We start from the raw sequence: 15622 nt of genomic DNA, 5'->3' as shown, positions 1-15622 counted from the left end.
TTTTTTTTTTTTTTTTTTTTTTGAGACAGAGTTTCGCTCTTGTTACCCAGGCTGGAGTGCAATGGCGCGATCTCGGCTCACCGCAACCTCTGCCTCCTGGGTTCAGGCAATTCTCCTGCCTCAGCCTCCTGAGTAGCGGGGATTACAGGCACGCGCCACCATGCCCAGCTAATGTTTTGTAGTTTTAGTAGAGACGGGGTTTCACCATGTTGACCAGGATGGTCTTGATCTCTTGACCTCGTGATCCACCCTCCTCCACCTCCCAAAGTGCTGGGATTACAGGCTTGAGCCATCTCACCCGGCCTCTGCTCTTATCTTTAACTCAGAAACAATAATAGACGAGTTCAGCTACAGGGCCAGGCATGGTAGGTTGTGTTTGTAATCACAGCACTTTGGGAGGCCAAGGGAGGAGGATTACGTGAGCCCAGGAGTTGGAGACCACCCTAGGCAATATAGTGAGACCCTGCCTCTATAAAAAATGAAAAAATTGGCCAGGAACAGTAGCTCATGCCTATAATCCCAACACTTTGGGAGGCCAAGGTAGGCAGATTACCTGAGGTCCTGAGTTCAAGACCAGCCTGACCAGCGTGGAGAAACCCCGTCTCTACTAAAAATACAAAATTAGCTGAGCACGGTGGCAGGCGCTTGTAATCCCAGTTACTCGGAGGGCTGAGGCAGGAGAATCGCTTGAACCCGGGAGGCTGAGGTTGCAGTGAGCCGAGATCACATCATTGCACACCAGCCTGGGCAACAAGAGTGAAACTCCATCTAAAAAAAAAAAAAAATAGCCCTGGGTGTGGTGGCATGTGCCCGTAGTCCCAGCTACTTGGGAGGCTGAGGTGGGAGGATCGATTGTGCCCAGGAGGTCAAGGCCTCAGTGAGCCATGTTTGTGTCACTGCACTCTAGCCTGGGTGACAGAGCAAGGCCTTGTCTAAAAAAAGAAAGAAAGAAACAAGAGAAGGGTTGTGCTGAGGTTTGGGGATGATTTATGTAATGAGTTCAGTGCACATGAGTAGTCACTGGAAGCTCTTGTGAGAGTCTCTGTGTGTCTCAAATCTATGTAAAGCTGAATTCTGTCCCCCCACTCAGGTATGACATCAAAGGCTGCGAGGTGAGCCGCTGGGTGGAACCTGCCCCTGAGGGCAGCCCCCTTGTCCTGGTGCTGAAGGACCTCAACTTTCAGGGCAAGACCATCAACCTGGGTGAGCCAAGGGGATGGCCACTGCCTGCTCCTCCTTCATTCAGGGTGAAATTTAGAAGGGTGTCCCTGCTGCCCTCTGCCTGAGTCATTGAGACCAGATTCTGGAATCAGGCAGAGCAGAGTTCAAATTCAGGCTCCACAACTTCCTAGCTAGGTGACCAAGGCAGATTACAGATGAGTTTCCTTATTTGTGAGATGGGGACAGACATGCCACCTCCTGTCACAGGGCAGAGTGTGTGGAGCACCGTGGTGGTGCGCTCAGGTGGGGGCACTGATGCTCCGGCAGGGCCCCAGCGGAGCTGGTTCCTCCGCCAGATGGAACTGGACACCACTTTCCTCCGGGAGCTCAACGTGCTGGATTACAGCCTCCTGATGGCCTTCCAATGTCTCCACGAGGATGAGAGGGGCCTGGGCAGTAGCCTCATCTTCCGGACAGCCAGGTGAGCCCTCGCAGGGGCAACAGCGAGAATGAGGCGGTGAGAGAAAGAGAAAGACAGACACGGGGGTGTGGGAGTGCCTTCTCTCTGCCGGGAGCAGTGCAGGCAAAGGCCTGAAGGCTGGAAAGTGCAGAGTGTGTGTGTGTGTGTGTGTGCGCGTGTGTAGAGGGGAGGGCTGGAGAAACCTGGCCAGTAGAGGCAGGAGGGGCACAGGTGGGCGGCAGCAGGGGATGAAGTCCAGTTGGACCAGAGCTTCGGTGACTATTTGAAGAATCTGCTCATTTTCCAGTGGGGCTGTGGAACCATTGAAGGTTTCAGAGCAGAGGAAAAGACCTATTTATTTATTTATTTATTTATTTTTTTTTTTTTCTGAGATGGAGTCTCGCTCTGTTGCCCAGGCTGGAGTGCAATGGTGCCACCTCGGCTCACTGCAACCTCCGCCTCCTGGATTCAAGTGATTCTTCTGCCTCAGCCTCCTGAGTAGCTGGGATTACAGGCACCTGCCATCATGCCTGCCTAATTTTTGTTATGTTTTGTTTTTTTTGAGACAGAGTCTCTCTCTGTCGAAAGGAAAAAACAACAACAAAACTTCTGCTCCGCAGCCCTGAGACTTCTAGGGTTGGATGACTCCAAACAAATTTAGGAAATAGACTTACTTGAATTCATATGGCACCGAAGTGAAGATTCCAGGGTCTGTGCGGCCCAAAGGCTATAGACCAGTGCTACCCGAAAGAAATATAACTCAAGCCACACATGTTATTTAAAATTTTCTAGCAGGCTCATTTTAAAAAGTAAAAACATGGCAGGGTGCTGTGGCTTATGCCTGTAATCCCAGCACTTTGGCAGGCTGAGGTGGGCAGATCACAAGGTCAGGAGTTCGAGACCAGCCTGGCCAATATGGTGAAACCCCGTCTCTACTAAAAATACAAAAAATTAGCCTGGCGTAGTGGTGCACACCAGTAGTCCCAGAAACTCAGCAGGTTGAGGCAGGAGAACTGCTTGAACCCGGCAGGTGGAGGAGGTTCCATTGAGCTGAGATTGCGCCACTGTACTCCAGCCTGGGTGACATAGCAAGATTCTGTCTCAAAAAAAAAAGAAAAAAAATGCGAAAATTAGCCGGGTGTGGTGGCAGGCACCTGTAGCCCCAGCTACTGGGGAGGCTGAGGCAGGAGAATCGCTTGAGCCCAGGAAAAGGAGGTTGCAGTGAGCTGAGATCATGCCACTGCACTCCAGCCTGGGCAACAAGAGGGAAACTCTGTCTCAAAAAAAAAAAAAAAAAAGAAAGGCCGGGCGCGGTGGCTCACGCCTGTAATCCCAGCACTTTGGGAGGCCAAGGCGGGCAGATCATGAGATCAAGAGATCCAGACCATCCTGGCCAACATGGTAAAACCCCGTCTCTACTAAAAATACAAAAATTAGCTGGGTGTGGTGGCACGCACCTGTAGTCCCAGCTACTTGGGAGGCTGAGGCAGGAGAATTGCTTGAACCCGGGAGGCGGAGGTTGCAGTGAGCCGAGGTCTCGCCATTGCATTCCAGCCTGGCTCCCGGTGACGGAGCGAGACTCTGTCTCAAAAAAAAAAAAAAGTAAAAACAGGTGAAATACTATGGTTTATTTACTCAGTACATCCAAAATGTTCATTTCATAGAATCAACATAAAAATGAATGAGATATTTTACATCCTTGTTCTCATCCTGTCTTTGAAATTAGGTATGTATTGTACTCTTATAGCACATCTCAACCGGGACTGTCCACATTTTGAGGCTCAGTGGCCACGTGTGGCCAAGGTCTAAGTACTGAGCAGTGCACCTGTAGCCCATCAATTTCACTTTTCTCAGTTTACCTGACTTCAAAGACCTGGGCACACAGGCGTGGGAAAGAGCAGGCGGAGGGGTGGGCAGCCTGGCCAGGTTTGCAGAGCCGACTGGCTGGGGCTTCCTGGAAGAGGTGGCAGCTTCACTCTCCTGTCGGTCCCCAGGTCTGTGGAAGGGGCACAGAGCCCGGAAGAGTCGGAAGCACAAAACCGCCGGTTGCTGCCTGACACCCCCAACGCCCTTCACATCCTGGACGGGCCGGAGCAGCGCTATTTCCTGGGTGTCGTGGATCTCGCCACGGTGTACGGGCTCCGCAAGCGGCTGGAGCACCTGTGGAAGACACTGCGCTACCCGAGCAGGACCTTCTCCACTGTCAGCCCGGCTCGCTACGCCCGTCGCCTCTGCCAGTGGGTGGAGGCGCACACGGAGTGACCAGCGCCCGGCCCCACTCTCCGGATCTGGATGATGGGCCGCACGCCAGGAAAGCCGGTTCCTCCGGGCCCGGGCATCTCGCCTGTGCTTCCTCCTGATGGTCGCCAGAGGGCAGCATCCCCTAACTAATACCGTAACCGTGCAGCCCCGTTTGACGGTGGTGCTGTGCCCAGCATCGTGCCAAGGACTCCCCTACTTTAGCTTATTTAATCCTCAAAAAATGCTATTATTCTCTTTTTACAGACCATGAGATGGAGGCTCAGGGGGTGAAGGGACTGAAACAGATCATTCAGCAATAAATGCTGGATCCAGGACTCAACATGGCTTTTGGATTCCGGAGGCTATATTCTTAACCACCAACTAACTCCTGGAGCTTGGTCCTCATGATCTGGGCAAGGGGGGAGGCTGAAGGCTGCAGCCCTCTTGTCGTCCAGATGGGGAAACTGAGGCCCAGAGACCTTAAGGGGCTTATGCACTGGTAAGTGGCAAGGTTGGCCCTGAGTATCTGGCCTCCCGACACCCTTCCTGGCCCCTGATACTCTAGGGATGCAGGTGGGAGAAGCTGGGTCCTGGGGAGCTCTGGGAGGCATTCTGAACGGGGTCCACTATTGATCTCAAGTGAGCTCTGCCCTCTGAAAGTCACTTTCTCATCAGTAAACCGGGGACAAGGGTCAGTGGTCAGACCAAGATCTTGGCTGCACAGACATCACCGGGAGCCTGCATGGTCCCTGATCACGCCTTCTCCTTCCCCTAGGAAACTCCAGCCTGGCCTCCGACCCCAGTTCAATCCGACCATGCCCCAACCCCAAGCAGGCCTTTCCTCCAGAGCTGCCCCAGGGACTGGCTGTGTGACTGGGGCAAGGTGCTAAACCTCTCTGTGCCTCACTGGTCTAATTTGTAAAATGAAAGGATGGAAACAGACCTCATTAACTCATTAAATATTTGTTGAGCACCTGCCATGTGACAGGCCCTCTGCTGGGTAATGGGGACCTGGGCATGAAGCAAGTGGCATGGTTTCTGCCTTCACGGAACTCTCAGAACTCACAATCTGGGGGAAGGGACCCCCTACCTGATCATTTGATGGATGGTGTTGGGGGAGGGGCTTTAACTTCTACACTGAGACCAAAGAAGAGTCTGACACATCCCTAGGAGGATCCCAGGCTAAGGATACAGCAAGGGTCTGGGGTAAGAGAAGAAAAACGTTTCAGAGTGGGAGGGGGCCATGTGGGCCAAGAGTGGACCCCCAGGTTTGGACAATGTAGGAACTCGGGGAAGCCCTTCAGCTACAACACTCACTCATTCCACTGACCTGCCAGATCCCATCAAAGCAAGATAGCTGGGGGCCGGGCACGGTGGCTCATGCCTGTAATCCCAACACTGGGAGGCCAAGGCAGGCAGCTCACCTGAGGTTGGGAGTTCAAGACCAGCTTGGGTAACACAAGTGAAAATCCATCTCAAAAAAAAAAAAAAAGAAAGAAAGAAATACGGTTGAGGGCCTGGGTGCAGTGGCTCATGCCAGTAATCCCAGCACTTTCGGAGGCCGAGGTGAGTGGATCACTTGAGGTCAGGAACCAGCCTGGCCAACATGGTGAAACCCTGTTTCTACTAAAATATGAAAATTAGCCACACCTGTAGTCACAGCTACTCAGGAAGCTGAGTCAGAAGACTCGCTTGAGCCTGGGAGGTGGAGGTTGCAATGAGTTAGATTATACCACTGCACTCCAGCCTGGGCGACAGAGTGAGACTCTGTCTCAAACAGAACAAAACAAAACAACAAAAAAGAAAGATGGCTGAGGGGAAGGAGGGAGGACGCAGAGCTCTGGCTGCAGGCCTGCCGTCTTGGTTCCTGGAATATGTGGTTTTTGGGTTTTTTTGAGACAGGGTCTCCCTCTGTCACCTAGCCTTGAGTGCAGCGGCATGCTTACAGCTCACTGCAGCCTCAGCCTCTTGAGCTCAAGTGATCCTCCCACTTCAGCCTCCCAAGTAGCTTGGACTACAGGCATGTGCCATCACACCTGGCTACTTTTATTTTATTTTTTTGCAGAGACAGGGTCTCGCCATATTGCCCAGGCTGATCTTGAACTCCTGAGCTCCAGGAATCCACTTGATTTGGCCGAAGTGTCGGGCCCACAGGTGTGAGCCACTGCACCCCAACAGAATATATGCACTTTAAATACTGACATCACTCTTAGTCGTCTCGGGGAACTTGCCTGATTTCTCAACCTTTCTGTGCTGGCATGGGCTGAGTGGAAATTTTTTGTTCTTGCTTTAGCAGGAAGTTGTGACAAAGAGTGTATCAGGCCCATCACTCGGGAGGTGATGGTCCAGGGAAAGCCAGAGGTGGCAGGGAATTGCAGCAGGAACTGGGGTCTGACACCACATTTCCACCCGTCTGGCTCCCACAGGGCTGAGTCAGCGCCACAGAGTCCTGCTGTCACACATAAGGATGATTCAGCCCCTCTCCACCTTTGGGTCTCTGGCTGTGAGCCTAGCCAGGATCTCAGGCTGGAGAGGAAAGTGATTTGTCCAAGAAATCATGGGACCCAGGCTCTCCTAACTCACACATTGATAGACATGACATAGCACCTAATGTGCTGGGCACAGTGTGGGTGCTGGGAGTGCCCTGAGCACGTGGCTGGTCTGTCTTTGCCCACGTGGAGCTTAGAGTCTATGGGGCAGGTGGAACCTAAACAAAGTAAACAGTTAATACACAGGGCAATTTCAGACTGTGACAAATACTATGAAAAACTGAGTTCGGGTGAGGCAGGAGGGTTGGGGGTGCAGGGTTGGGCAGGGTGGCTGGCAAGGGCTTTTTGGAGGAGGCGGTGCTTGAGCTGAATGACCAGAGGAGCCACCATGTGACTAGAGCAGTCCAGCAGAGGACACAGTGAATGCAAAGGCCCTATGGTAGGAATGGCTTCAGTATGATTGGCGGGCAGAGGGTGGCCAGGGCAGGTGGAGGGTGACTGAAGGAGTTCACATGGCGCAGAATCTTCTAGGCTGTGGTAAGCAGAGTAGTTTTTTGCTAAGAGCAAAGTGAAGGTCTTCATCTGGGGCTGTGACTTCCTGGTCACAGTTCCACCATGGACTTCTGATCCTCATCTACCCTGGGAGCCCGGGGCCACTGGGGCAAACCCCTGTCTCCACGTGGCCCTAGCAAGGATGGAGTTGCCTCTCTGGGGAGGAATCATCACTTCACCAGCCATCGTGGGCAGTGAGTGAATCCATAGGGAACTTCTCACCATTGCACCCTCAGGGTTGGGCCTATGAGGAAAGAAACTTGAAGGATGAGGGCTGAGGGGGAAAGGCTCTGGCTCTGGGAACCCACTGCCTGTGTGAGTGAGGGGCCATGGCGACTGGGCATGAACCACTACTCCCCACGTCTGTCCAGGCTGGAGTGGCAGGGACAGGAGGGTTTGTGCTCAAAGGAGGCCCCTGGGGTGCAGGGCCACTGCAGCAGCCCTCCTCCCAGCCCCTGGACAGGGGAGGCACTGAGGCCTAGAGCACCAGGCTCAGGGGTGATTTGGCTTGGAACCTGGAGCAGGGTAGACTGGGAAGGTTGCTGAGCTGTGGATGGATACCCTGGCATCCTGCCCAGGCCTGAGCCTCTGAGAAAAAGGAAAAAGGAGTTTGACATGGAGACCAGGGCAGGAGCGCAAGCTGGTTCCCAGGCCAGTGCCCTACAGAGGAGGTGACTGCGGTGGGGATGGTGGGATGACCTTTCCGGCCAATGCAACATTTTGCAAAAAAGATCTTAGACGAGGGCTGAGCGCGGTGGCTCACACCTGTAATCCCAGCGCTTTGGGAAGCTAAGACCGGCAGGTTTGAGACCAGCCTGGCCAGCATGGTGAAACCCTGTCTCTACTAAAAATACAAAAATTAGCTGAAAATCTCTTGAACCCTGGAGGTGGAGGTTACAGTGAGCTGAGATGGCGCCACTGCACTCCAGCCTCAGCAACAGAACGAGACTCCATCTCAAACAAAAAAACAAACTAAAGATCCTAGACGGGAAGTTTGCCTTCTCACTTCCCCACAGGCCCACTCCTGCTACTGCCTCAGTGCTTTCTGCCACCGACCTGACGCCTGAAGGCAGTTGCCTCTGAGATCCCAAGGGACCCCAATAGGACCCCAATAGGACACTGCAGCACCTGCCCAGGGCCTGGGCTGAATTGACTTGGATTTGGAGGACATTCCAGCAAGGAAGACTTTGAGAGGTAAGAGTAGGTGGTCACAGCCCCGGCTCTGGAGTGAAACTGCCTGGGTTCGAATCCTGGCTGTGCCAGGAGCTGCCTCTGCACTGTCTTAGAGGAGAAAAACAGGCTCAGGTGAATGCCACACGGACATAATCATAGTAAAATGATCACATTGAAAATAAAGAATTTATTCGTTATCTGAATTTCCAGTGTCGGGGGACATTCTGTGTCTTACTTGATAAATCCGGCAACCCTACCAGTTGAAAGGTGGGCTGCCTGACCCGAAGCCCCGCTTAATTTTCCTGCCCAACCCTCATTTCAGAAATGGAGACACTCAAGTCCGGACAGCCAGGCCGCCACTGCACGGTGTCCCCGACACCCTCTAGGTCAGTTTCCCCTGCGGCCCCAACAGCCTCGCCCAGGCAGGACCCTGCTGGAAATGCGGGAAGACGGAAAAGTGAGAGGCCGGAGCGAAGTCTGACTCCGCCCCGGCCCGGAGGCCCCGCCCTTAGCTGGAGGCCTCGCCGCCAGCCATTCACGTCCCGCCCCGTCCGGGCCACGCAGAGCCCGCCCCAGGTCGCGCAGGCCGCGCTCGTAGGATCCGCCCGCGGCGCGCAGGCCCCGCCCCCGGAGCGCGAGTCTCCGCCCCGTCTCCGCCGGCCCCGGCCCCGCCCCTGCCCCCGCCTCCGGCAGCGCGGTTTCGGCTTCCAGCCTCCAGAAGGGGCGGCCGCGTCGCCGCCTCCGCCCCGGGGATCCTGCTTCCAGCCCGGTCGGCCCGGCCCGGAGGCCATGGAGCTCCGAACAACGGATCTCGAGCCTCCTGCGAACCCCAGCCTGCACGCCCGGTTAGCACCTGGCGGGGAGATGGGGCAGTGGAATCTGGAAGGGCGGTGAAAACCCCACGCCCTGCCCTCCCCCAGCCTCTCCATTCGTCCCCCGGGTAGAGAGGTAGGAGGATGGAGGGGGTGGTATTCCTGGCTTCTGGCTTTCTCTGCCGCAGACCTGATTGGTGACCTTGAGCTGGGGGCGCCTCCTCGCTACCTCTTCCCCATCTGCGCAGTGAGGATTGGGTTGGCAGGCGGTCTCGCAAAGGTCGCTGATTCCTGCTCCCTTAGGATGAGGACATTGCCTTCCGGTGTTTAGAGACGTCAAGGCGTTGGATTCCCGGGCTCCATGTGCTTTCACCCCGGCCTGTACCCTCCCCTGCCTCAGTTTCCCCCATAGCCTGGGACCCCATCTGCCTTACCCCTCCTGGCTCTGAGTTTCCGGGTCTTGGCAGGTGCCCGGCTCCTACCCCTTCCCAGCCCCAGCCCTGGAGACAGCAGCCCCCAAATTACTGAGGGACAGCGACAGCATGAAGGCTCCGGTAAGTGGTGGAAGAAAGACTCTCAGGGAATGCAAAGGCCCTGACCAGAGGAGCAGCTCAGCAGCCTCTCCACCCCAGGACCCGCTGCCACTTCTGACCTCCCTGCTGCGGTGCAGAGAAAGGCAGACTGGCCTCAAAGTCCAGCGCTGTTCTTGCGGACTGTGCGGTCCCAGGCGGGTGGCATCCCCTCTGTGGGTCAGTGCCTTGCTCTCCCTGTAAAACAGAGGTAACGCTACGATCTCACCAGGCGAGGCCTTCCTGGGACTAGGGGTGTGAAAGTTGAGTTCAACTACTCTTGTCTTTACGCAAAAGTCCTGGGCTGTGGGAAAGAGAGCTGGATGTGGGGGGCAGTTCACCTTGACTGCCTGAGTCAAGGTCTCTGGTCCCTCATGGGCAGGGGAGCAGGTGCCAGGCAGAACTCCCTCCCCTGCACAGCTGGCCACACAGAAGACTTATTTTTAGAAGCTGACGTCGCTTATGGGCAGAAAACAGTGGGCTTCAGGCAGGATGTGCTGGGGCAGTGGGGGTGATGGGGTGGGGTGGGGGTCACTTTCCCACTTCTGATTTTCAGAGAGCACCAGTCAACTGCTCCATGGCTTCTGGAGGGTGGCCTAGGGACTTATGCCTTGGGTCTAGAAAACTGGAGCCCAGAGAGACACAGGTGGTGACCAGGATAGCCCAGTACCTAGCGACTGACCCACAGTTCTGCCGCCACCAAGCCCCTCCCCTCCTGGGAGCATTGGTGGGGGGGTCCAGTAAGTCTGCCAGCTTGGCCGGCCCCAGGCTGGGCCCAGGCCAGATGGCTAGAAGAGCTTCCTGGTTCTGATGGCCTTTGGCACATGGTTTCTGGAGGTGGGAACCTCTAGGCGCCAGCCTTTCAATTATTAAAACCATTTCTTGAATGACTTTCCTCAGATCTCCTTGTGCCTCTTGGCCTGCTGACCCAGATCCTGATCATCACCAGGGGACAGCCACTGAGTCAGCTGGGGTGGGGTGGAGGTGGGGCCACACTAGGCAGCCTTGGTCCTAGGCTGAAGGGGCTTGTGGCCCTTCTGAGGCATCCCTTTCCCGTTGTCATGTGCACAGCACTTTACAGTATACAGAATGCTTTCATTGCTCTGCTCCCATAAGTTCACACCGTGGGCATTATTAGTCCCCAGTTTGTAAGGAGGAAACATGGCCAGAGGGACAGAGAGCCATAGGCCGCACAGTACACCCTGGCCTCTAGTTAGGAATGTGGGCTTTCCAGCCTGTTTTTAAGGCCCCACTGTGCTGCTTCTTTGCTGTATGGCCTTGAACTACACATTTCACCCCAAATTGCTTTCCTTATCTAGAATGTCCAGATGATGACAGTATTATCTCCAGGGCCTTATGTGCCCAGAGCTTGGCCTCCCCAAGTAAGGTCCAGTGAATGGAGGCTGGATTCTGCTGCTGTCCTAGGTGCAGCTCCAAAGCGGCTTCTAGGATCCCCTCCCCACATACGCCCCCCCATGGCCACTGTCTCCCTCAGGGTCGGCTCCTGCTCATCATCCTGTGCTCTGTGGTCTTCTCTGCCGTCTACATCCTCCTGTGCTGCTGGGCTGGCCTGCGCCTCTGCCTGGCCACGTGCCTGGACCACCACTTCCCCTCAGGCTCCAGGCCCACTGTGCCAGGCCCCCTGCACTTCAGTGGATATAGCAGTGTGCCAGATGGGAAGGTGAGTGGGCTGGGGGTGGGTAGTCAGAGCTGGGCTTGTGCCAGGTTAGACCTTGAGCTTGGTCCCTCTGCTCACCAGCCATGTTATCCTGGCCAATCACATCACCTCTCTGAGCCCTAGGCTCTAAGAAGAAATAAGCGTTTTGTTTTGTTTTTGAGACAGAGTCTCGCTCTGTCGCCCAGGCTGGAATGCCGTGGCATGGTCTTGGCTCACTGCAACCTCTGCCTCCCGGGTTCAAGTGATTCTCGTGCTTCAGCCTCCCGAGTAGCTGGGACTACAGGTGCCCAGGCTGGAGCGCAGTGGCGAGATCTTGGCTCACTGCAACCTCTGCCTCCCGGGTTCAAGGGATTCTCCTGCCTCAGCCTCCTGAGTAGCTGGGATTACAGGCATGTGCCACCATGCCTAGCTAATTTTTGTGTTTTTAGTAGAGATGGGGTTTCGCCATGTTGGCCAGACTGGTCTCGAACTCCTGGCCTCAGGTGATCCACCCACCTCGGCCTCCCAAAGTGCTGGGATTACAGGCATGAGCCACTGCACTGGCCCAGATGTTGTTTTCTTCCCTATTTTACAGATGAGAGACTTGAGGCTCACAGAGGCCAGTGACTTGGGCTCAGGCCGCGTCGCTAGGAGCGGGCAGAGCCAGGATTCAGGCTCAGGACCAGGGAGTCCCCAAGCTGTCCTGGGCACTGACGATCCTGCTTTTACTTAGAAACTGGGCACAGTGTGGGTGGGGCATGTGTAGGGGAGGGGGTGGCCTAAGAGTGATTCTCAAGAGCTGAGGCTCATGTTTACTTAACAAATACTTATATGACTTCCAGTCTGTACCAGCTACTGTTCTAAGTGTTTTTTTTTTTTTTTTTTTTTTGAGATGGAGTTTCGCTCTTGTTACCCAGGCTGGAGTGCAATGGCGCGATCTCGGCTCACCACAACCTCCGTCTCCTGGGTTCAGGCAATTCTCCTGCCTCAGCCTCCTGAGTAGCTGGGATTACAGGCACGCGCCACCATGCCCAGCTAATTTTTTGTATTTTTAGTAGAGACGGGGGTTTCACCATGTTGACCAGGATGGTTTTGATCTCTTGACCTTGTGATCCACCAGCCTCGGCCTCCCAAAGTGCTGGGATTACAGGCTTGAGCCACCGCGCCCGGCCTCTAAGTGTTTTATAAAAATTTGCTCAAGCAAACCTCATAAGGGCTCATTATGTAGAGACAATTAGGGCCTCAGAGGCAGCAAAAGGAATGACCACAAATATGGCTGATGAGGAAGTGGGGGCTGAGTGCAGAACCTTAGCTCCGACACTGGATATTACTGTGATCTTGGTATAGTCACCTCTGCTGTCCAGCCTGCAACATGGGTTAATAACAGTCCTTCGAGCCGATACCTGATCAAGCAAGGTTGCTGGATGTTCCTGGGGGTGGCGCAGGGGGTGGAAGCTGGTGCTCACGCCCCTCCGTCTCTTTCTCCCTGCCTGCTCTGCAGCCGCTGGTCCGAGAGCCGTGCCGCAGCTGTGCCGTGGTGTCCAGCTCCGGCCAGATGCTGGGCTCAGGCCTGGGTGCTGAGATCGATGGTGCTGAGTGCGTGTTCCGCATGAACCAGGCGCCCACCGTGGGCTTTGAGGAGGACGTGGGCCAGCGCAGCACCCTGCGTGTCATCTCACACACAAGCGTGCCGCTGCTGCTGCGCAACTACTCACATTACTTCCAGAAGGCCCGAGACACGCTCTACGTGGTGTGGGGCCAGGGCAGGCACATGGACCGGGTGCTCGGTGGCCGCACCTACCGCACGCTGCTGCAGCTCACCAGGATGTACCCCGGCCTGCAGGTGTATACCTTCACCGAGCGCATGATGGCCTACTGCGACCAGATCTTCCAGGACGAGACGGGCAAGAACCGGTGAGCCTGGGGCCGGCCTGCTGGACTCTCCCTGGCAGCTGGGGGCCTTCCTTCCCCAGGAGTCTCTTGTCCATCATAGGTCTGCTCCATCAGGCCTGGGAGGTCGGCACTCACAGAGGCAGAGGGGATGTCATTCAGGAAACTGTCACACAGATTTAGATTCTGAAATGGTGTTGAGGGCCGTCGGGCCTTTTGAGCACCTGATGGGAGCACTAGCCAGTGTGGGGAGGCATTAGGAGCACTTCTCTCTGCAGGGGATGCTCTAACTTGGTCTCAGATATCCCTTCTGGATAACAAAAGTTAGAGGCTGGGTGCAGTGACTCATGCCTGTAATCCCAGCACTTTGGGAGGCTGAGGTGGGAGGATCGCTTGAGGTCAGGAGTTTGAGACCGGCCTGGTCAACATGGTAAAATCCCATCTCTACTAAAAATACAAAAATTAGATGGGTATGGTGGCACATGCCTGTAATTCTAGCTGCTCAGGAGGCTGAGGCAGGAGAATCATTTGAACCCTGGAGACAGAGGTTGCGGTGAGCTGAGATTGAGTCACTGCACTCCAGCCTGGGCGACAGAGCAAGACTCTGTCTCAAAAAAAAAAAAAGGATCAGAGCAATAACAGCCCTCTGCTCACCAGGCATTGGGTGAAGCACTCTGCATTCAAGGTTTTCATTTTATGCCATACCCAAAAGGGCACTCCTGACTCTTGCCAGTCCCTCCTCCACACACCTGCTCCTCTGCCAGCCTCTGCTGCACTCAGGAGATAGAAGTCAGCCTCTGGTGTATCCACCAGAAAATTGGGCTGTGTCCCTGGCTCCCCTTGTACCCTCATCTGTCACATGCAACACATGCAGTGGGCTGTGGGTGTCACCTTGACCCAAGCTGCAGGCTTCCCACCCCACCAGTCCTGGCCAGCCCGCCTGCATGATCCAGCCCCTGCCTGCTTCTGTGACCTTCTCTTTCCTTCACTTTCCCTGTTCTACCTATACTGACTGGGGCTCAGATATCCATGCCTACTTCTACCTGCAGGCCTTTGCACATGTTGTTCCCTCTCCCTGGAATGTTCTTCTCCCAAATCTTCTCCTGACAGGCTTCTCTTGCTACTCAGGTTACCTCCTCAGGGAAGCCCGCCCTGACCACCCCATTCTGAAGGGGTGCCTCCCGCCCTGGCATTCTTTATCCATCCTTTTGTTTCCTTGTCTTGGCAATGGATTCACCCTCTGCCATCGTCTTGTTTATAGATTTATAGATTTATAGATTTATAGATTTGTCTCCTACCTGCTTGTTTATCTGTTTGTCTCCTTCCCTTGGGAATATTAGCACCAGATGAGGCAGGGCCTGGGTGGCACTCAGTTTGAATGAATGAACCAGCTCATACCTGCTCTGTAGAGGTTGATGGGGGTAGCCCTCGGCTAGGAGGGTACCCAGGAATGCTGCCTCCAGAGAGCTGAGGCTGGCGCCACCACCTAGCCCCTTGCTCTGAGTAGGGTATGGGGGCATGGGGGCATGGGGGCATGGGGGCGGGGGCTGGGCTGACGGTGTTCCCTCCCTACAACCACCTAGAATTATCTCCACTTTATGGACAGCTCATGAGGCTCAGGAGAGGTTCACAAGCATATGTGACTGATGCCCATAGCAGAGCCAGGGTTCAAGTGGAAGATCCTTTGACTCCAGACAATCCCCTACATCAAACCACTGCGCCCTGCTGCCTCCTGCTGTCTCCCAGGCCTGGTCCCTTAGATGAGGAGAGGACATGGCCAGAGCCCCCACACCTATCATCCGGGGCTTGTTTAAACCCTGCGAAGCCCCTCTGGGTACTGAGGAGGTGAACAGGCCTGGGTCTGTGTGCCACTCTGCGTGTCGCCCACTGCTGGCCTTGGGCTGGCTCTGCCCCCTCCCCAGCCTTCCCCAGGGTCCCCCCAAGAGGTTGAGGTATGTGGTCCTGGGCTGGGAAGGTACCAAGTGCTGCTGGGGGCTGGAGTCACCATATGGCCCCTTGCTGACAGCATCCCCCGACCCTCCCACACCCAGGAGGCAGTCGGGCTCCTTCCTCAGCACTGGCTGGTTCACCATGATCCTCGCGCTGGAGCTGTGTGAGGAGATCGTGGTCTATGGGATGGTCAGCGACAGCTACTGCAGGTCAGACCAGCCAGGCCAGGCACGCGGGGACGTGGGGAGGACTGTGAGCCCTTCCAGGCCTTAAGCCAGAGGATTTGGGAGCTGTGGGGGCACAGGGTGTGTGGGCTTCACGGTGGGTGACCATGGCACAGATACCTTTGGACACTGGGCCTTGGGAAAGAGCTCAGTGTCAAGCAGGCTGTCTTACAACCCCAGCACTGCTGCCATGGCCACAGACTGGTCACGGGCCAGACATGCCACTCCGCAGAACCTTGTTTCCTTATGGGGAAAATAGAGAAAAGAACCACATCTTCCTTGGAAGATTGTTGAAACATCTAGGGAGGGAATAATCTATAAAAGTGCTTACCACACTATATACCACTGATATGTCTATATACCACAGTATATACCAGTGATATATACACCACTGATATGTCTATATACCACAGTATATACCACTGATATGTCTGTATACCACAG

General features: G+C 55.0%; 2 protein-coding genes across 7 annotated transcripts in view; both read left to right on the top strand.

Annotated features, from left to right (window-relative positions):
• Positions 1–4840, top strand: part of PIP5KL1 (phosphatidylinositol-4-phosphate 5-kinase like 1) — a 9091-nt gene extending 4251 nt beyond the window's left edge. For 2 of the 3 annotated variants that reach the window (XM_032257371.1, XM_032257372.1), the window contains exons 8-10: positions 1091–1203; positions 1489–1642; positions 3616–4840. In XM_032257371.1, coding sequence (XP_032113262.1) covers positions 1091–1203; positions 1489–1642; positions 3616–3883 — 535 coding nt within the window. In that variant the 3' untranslated portion in view covers positions 3884–4840. The remainder of the gene's footprint in view (positions 1–1090; positions 1204–1488; positions 1643–3615) is intronic. The other variant, XR_004262385.1, reaches the window with a different exon arrangement.
• A 3912-nt stretch (positions 4841–8752) lies between these two features.
• The window catches only part of ST6GALNAC4 (ST6 N-acetylgalactosaminide alpha-2,6-sialyltransferase 4), a 9049-nt gene continuing 2179 nt past the window's right edge, over positions 8753–15622 (top strand). Inside the window, exons 1-5 of one of the 4 annotated variants that reach the window (XM_032257367.1) lie at positions 8753–9024; positions 9356–9442; positions 10953–11138; positions 12616–13028; positions 15056–15163. In XM_032257367.1, the coding sequence (XP_032113258.1) occupies positions 9431–9442; positions 10953–11138; positions 12616–13028; positions 15056–15163 (719 nt within the window). In that variant the 5' untranslated portion in view covers positions 8753–9024; positions 9356–9430. The remainder of the gene's footprint in view (positions 9025–9355; positions 9443–10952; positions 11139–12615; positions 13029–15055; positions 15164–15622) is intronic. The other 3 variants (XM_032257368.1, XM_032257370.1, XM_032257369.1) reach the window with 3 other exon arrangements.

The sequence above is a fragment of the Sapajus apella genome, unplaced genomic scaffold (assembly GCF_009761245.1).
Source record: "Sapajus apella isolate SASKATOON/1434 unplaced genomic scaffold, GSC_monkey_1.0 scaffold97, whole genome shotgun sequence".
In the NCBI taxonomy this organism is placed as follows: Eukaryota; Metazoa; Chordata; class Mammalia; order Primates; family Cebidae; genus Sapajus; species Sapajus apella.
This window is presented reverse-complemented; position numbering and strand designations above follow the sequence as displayed.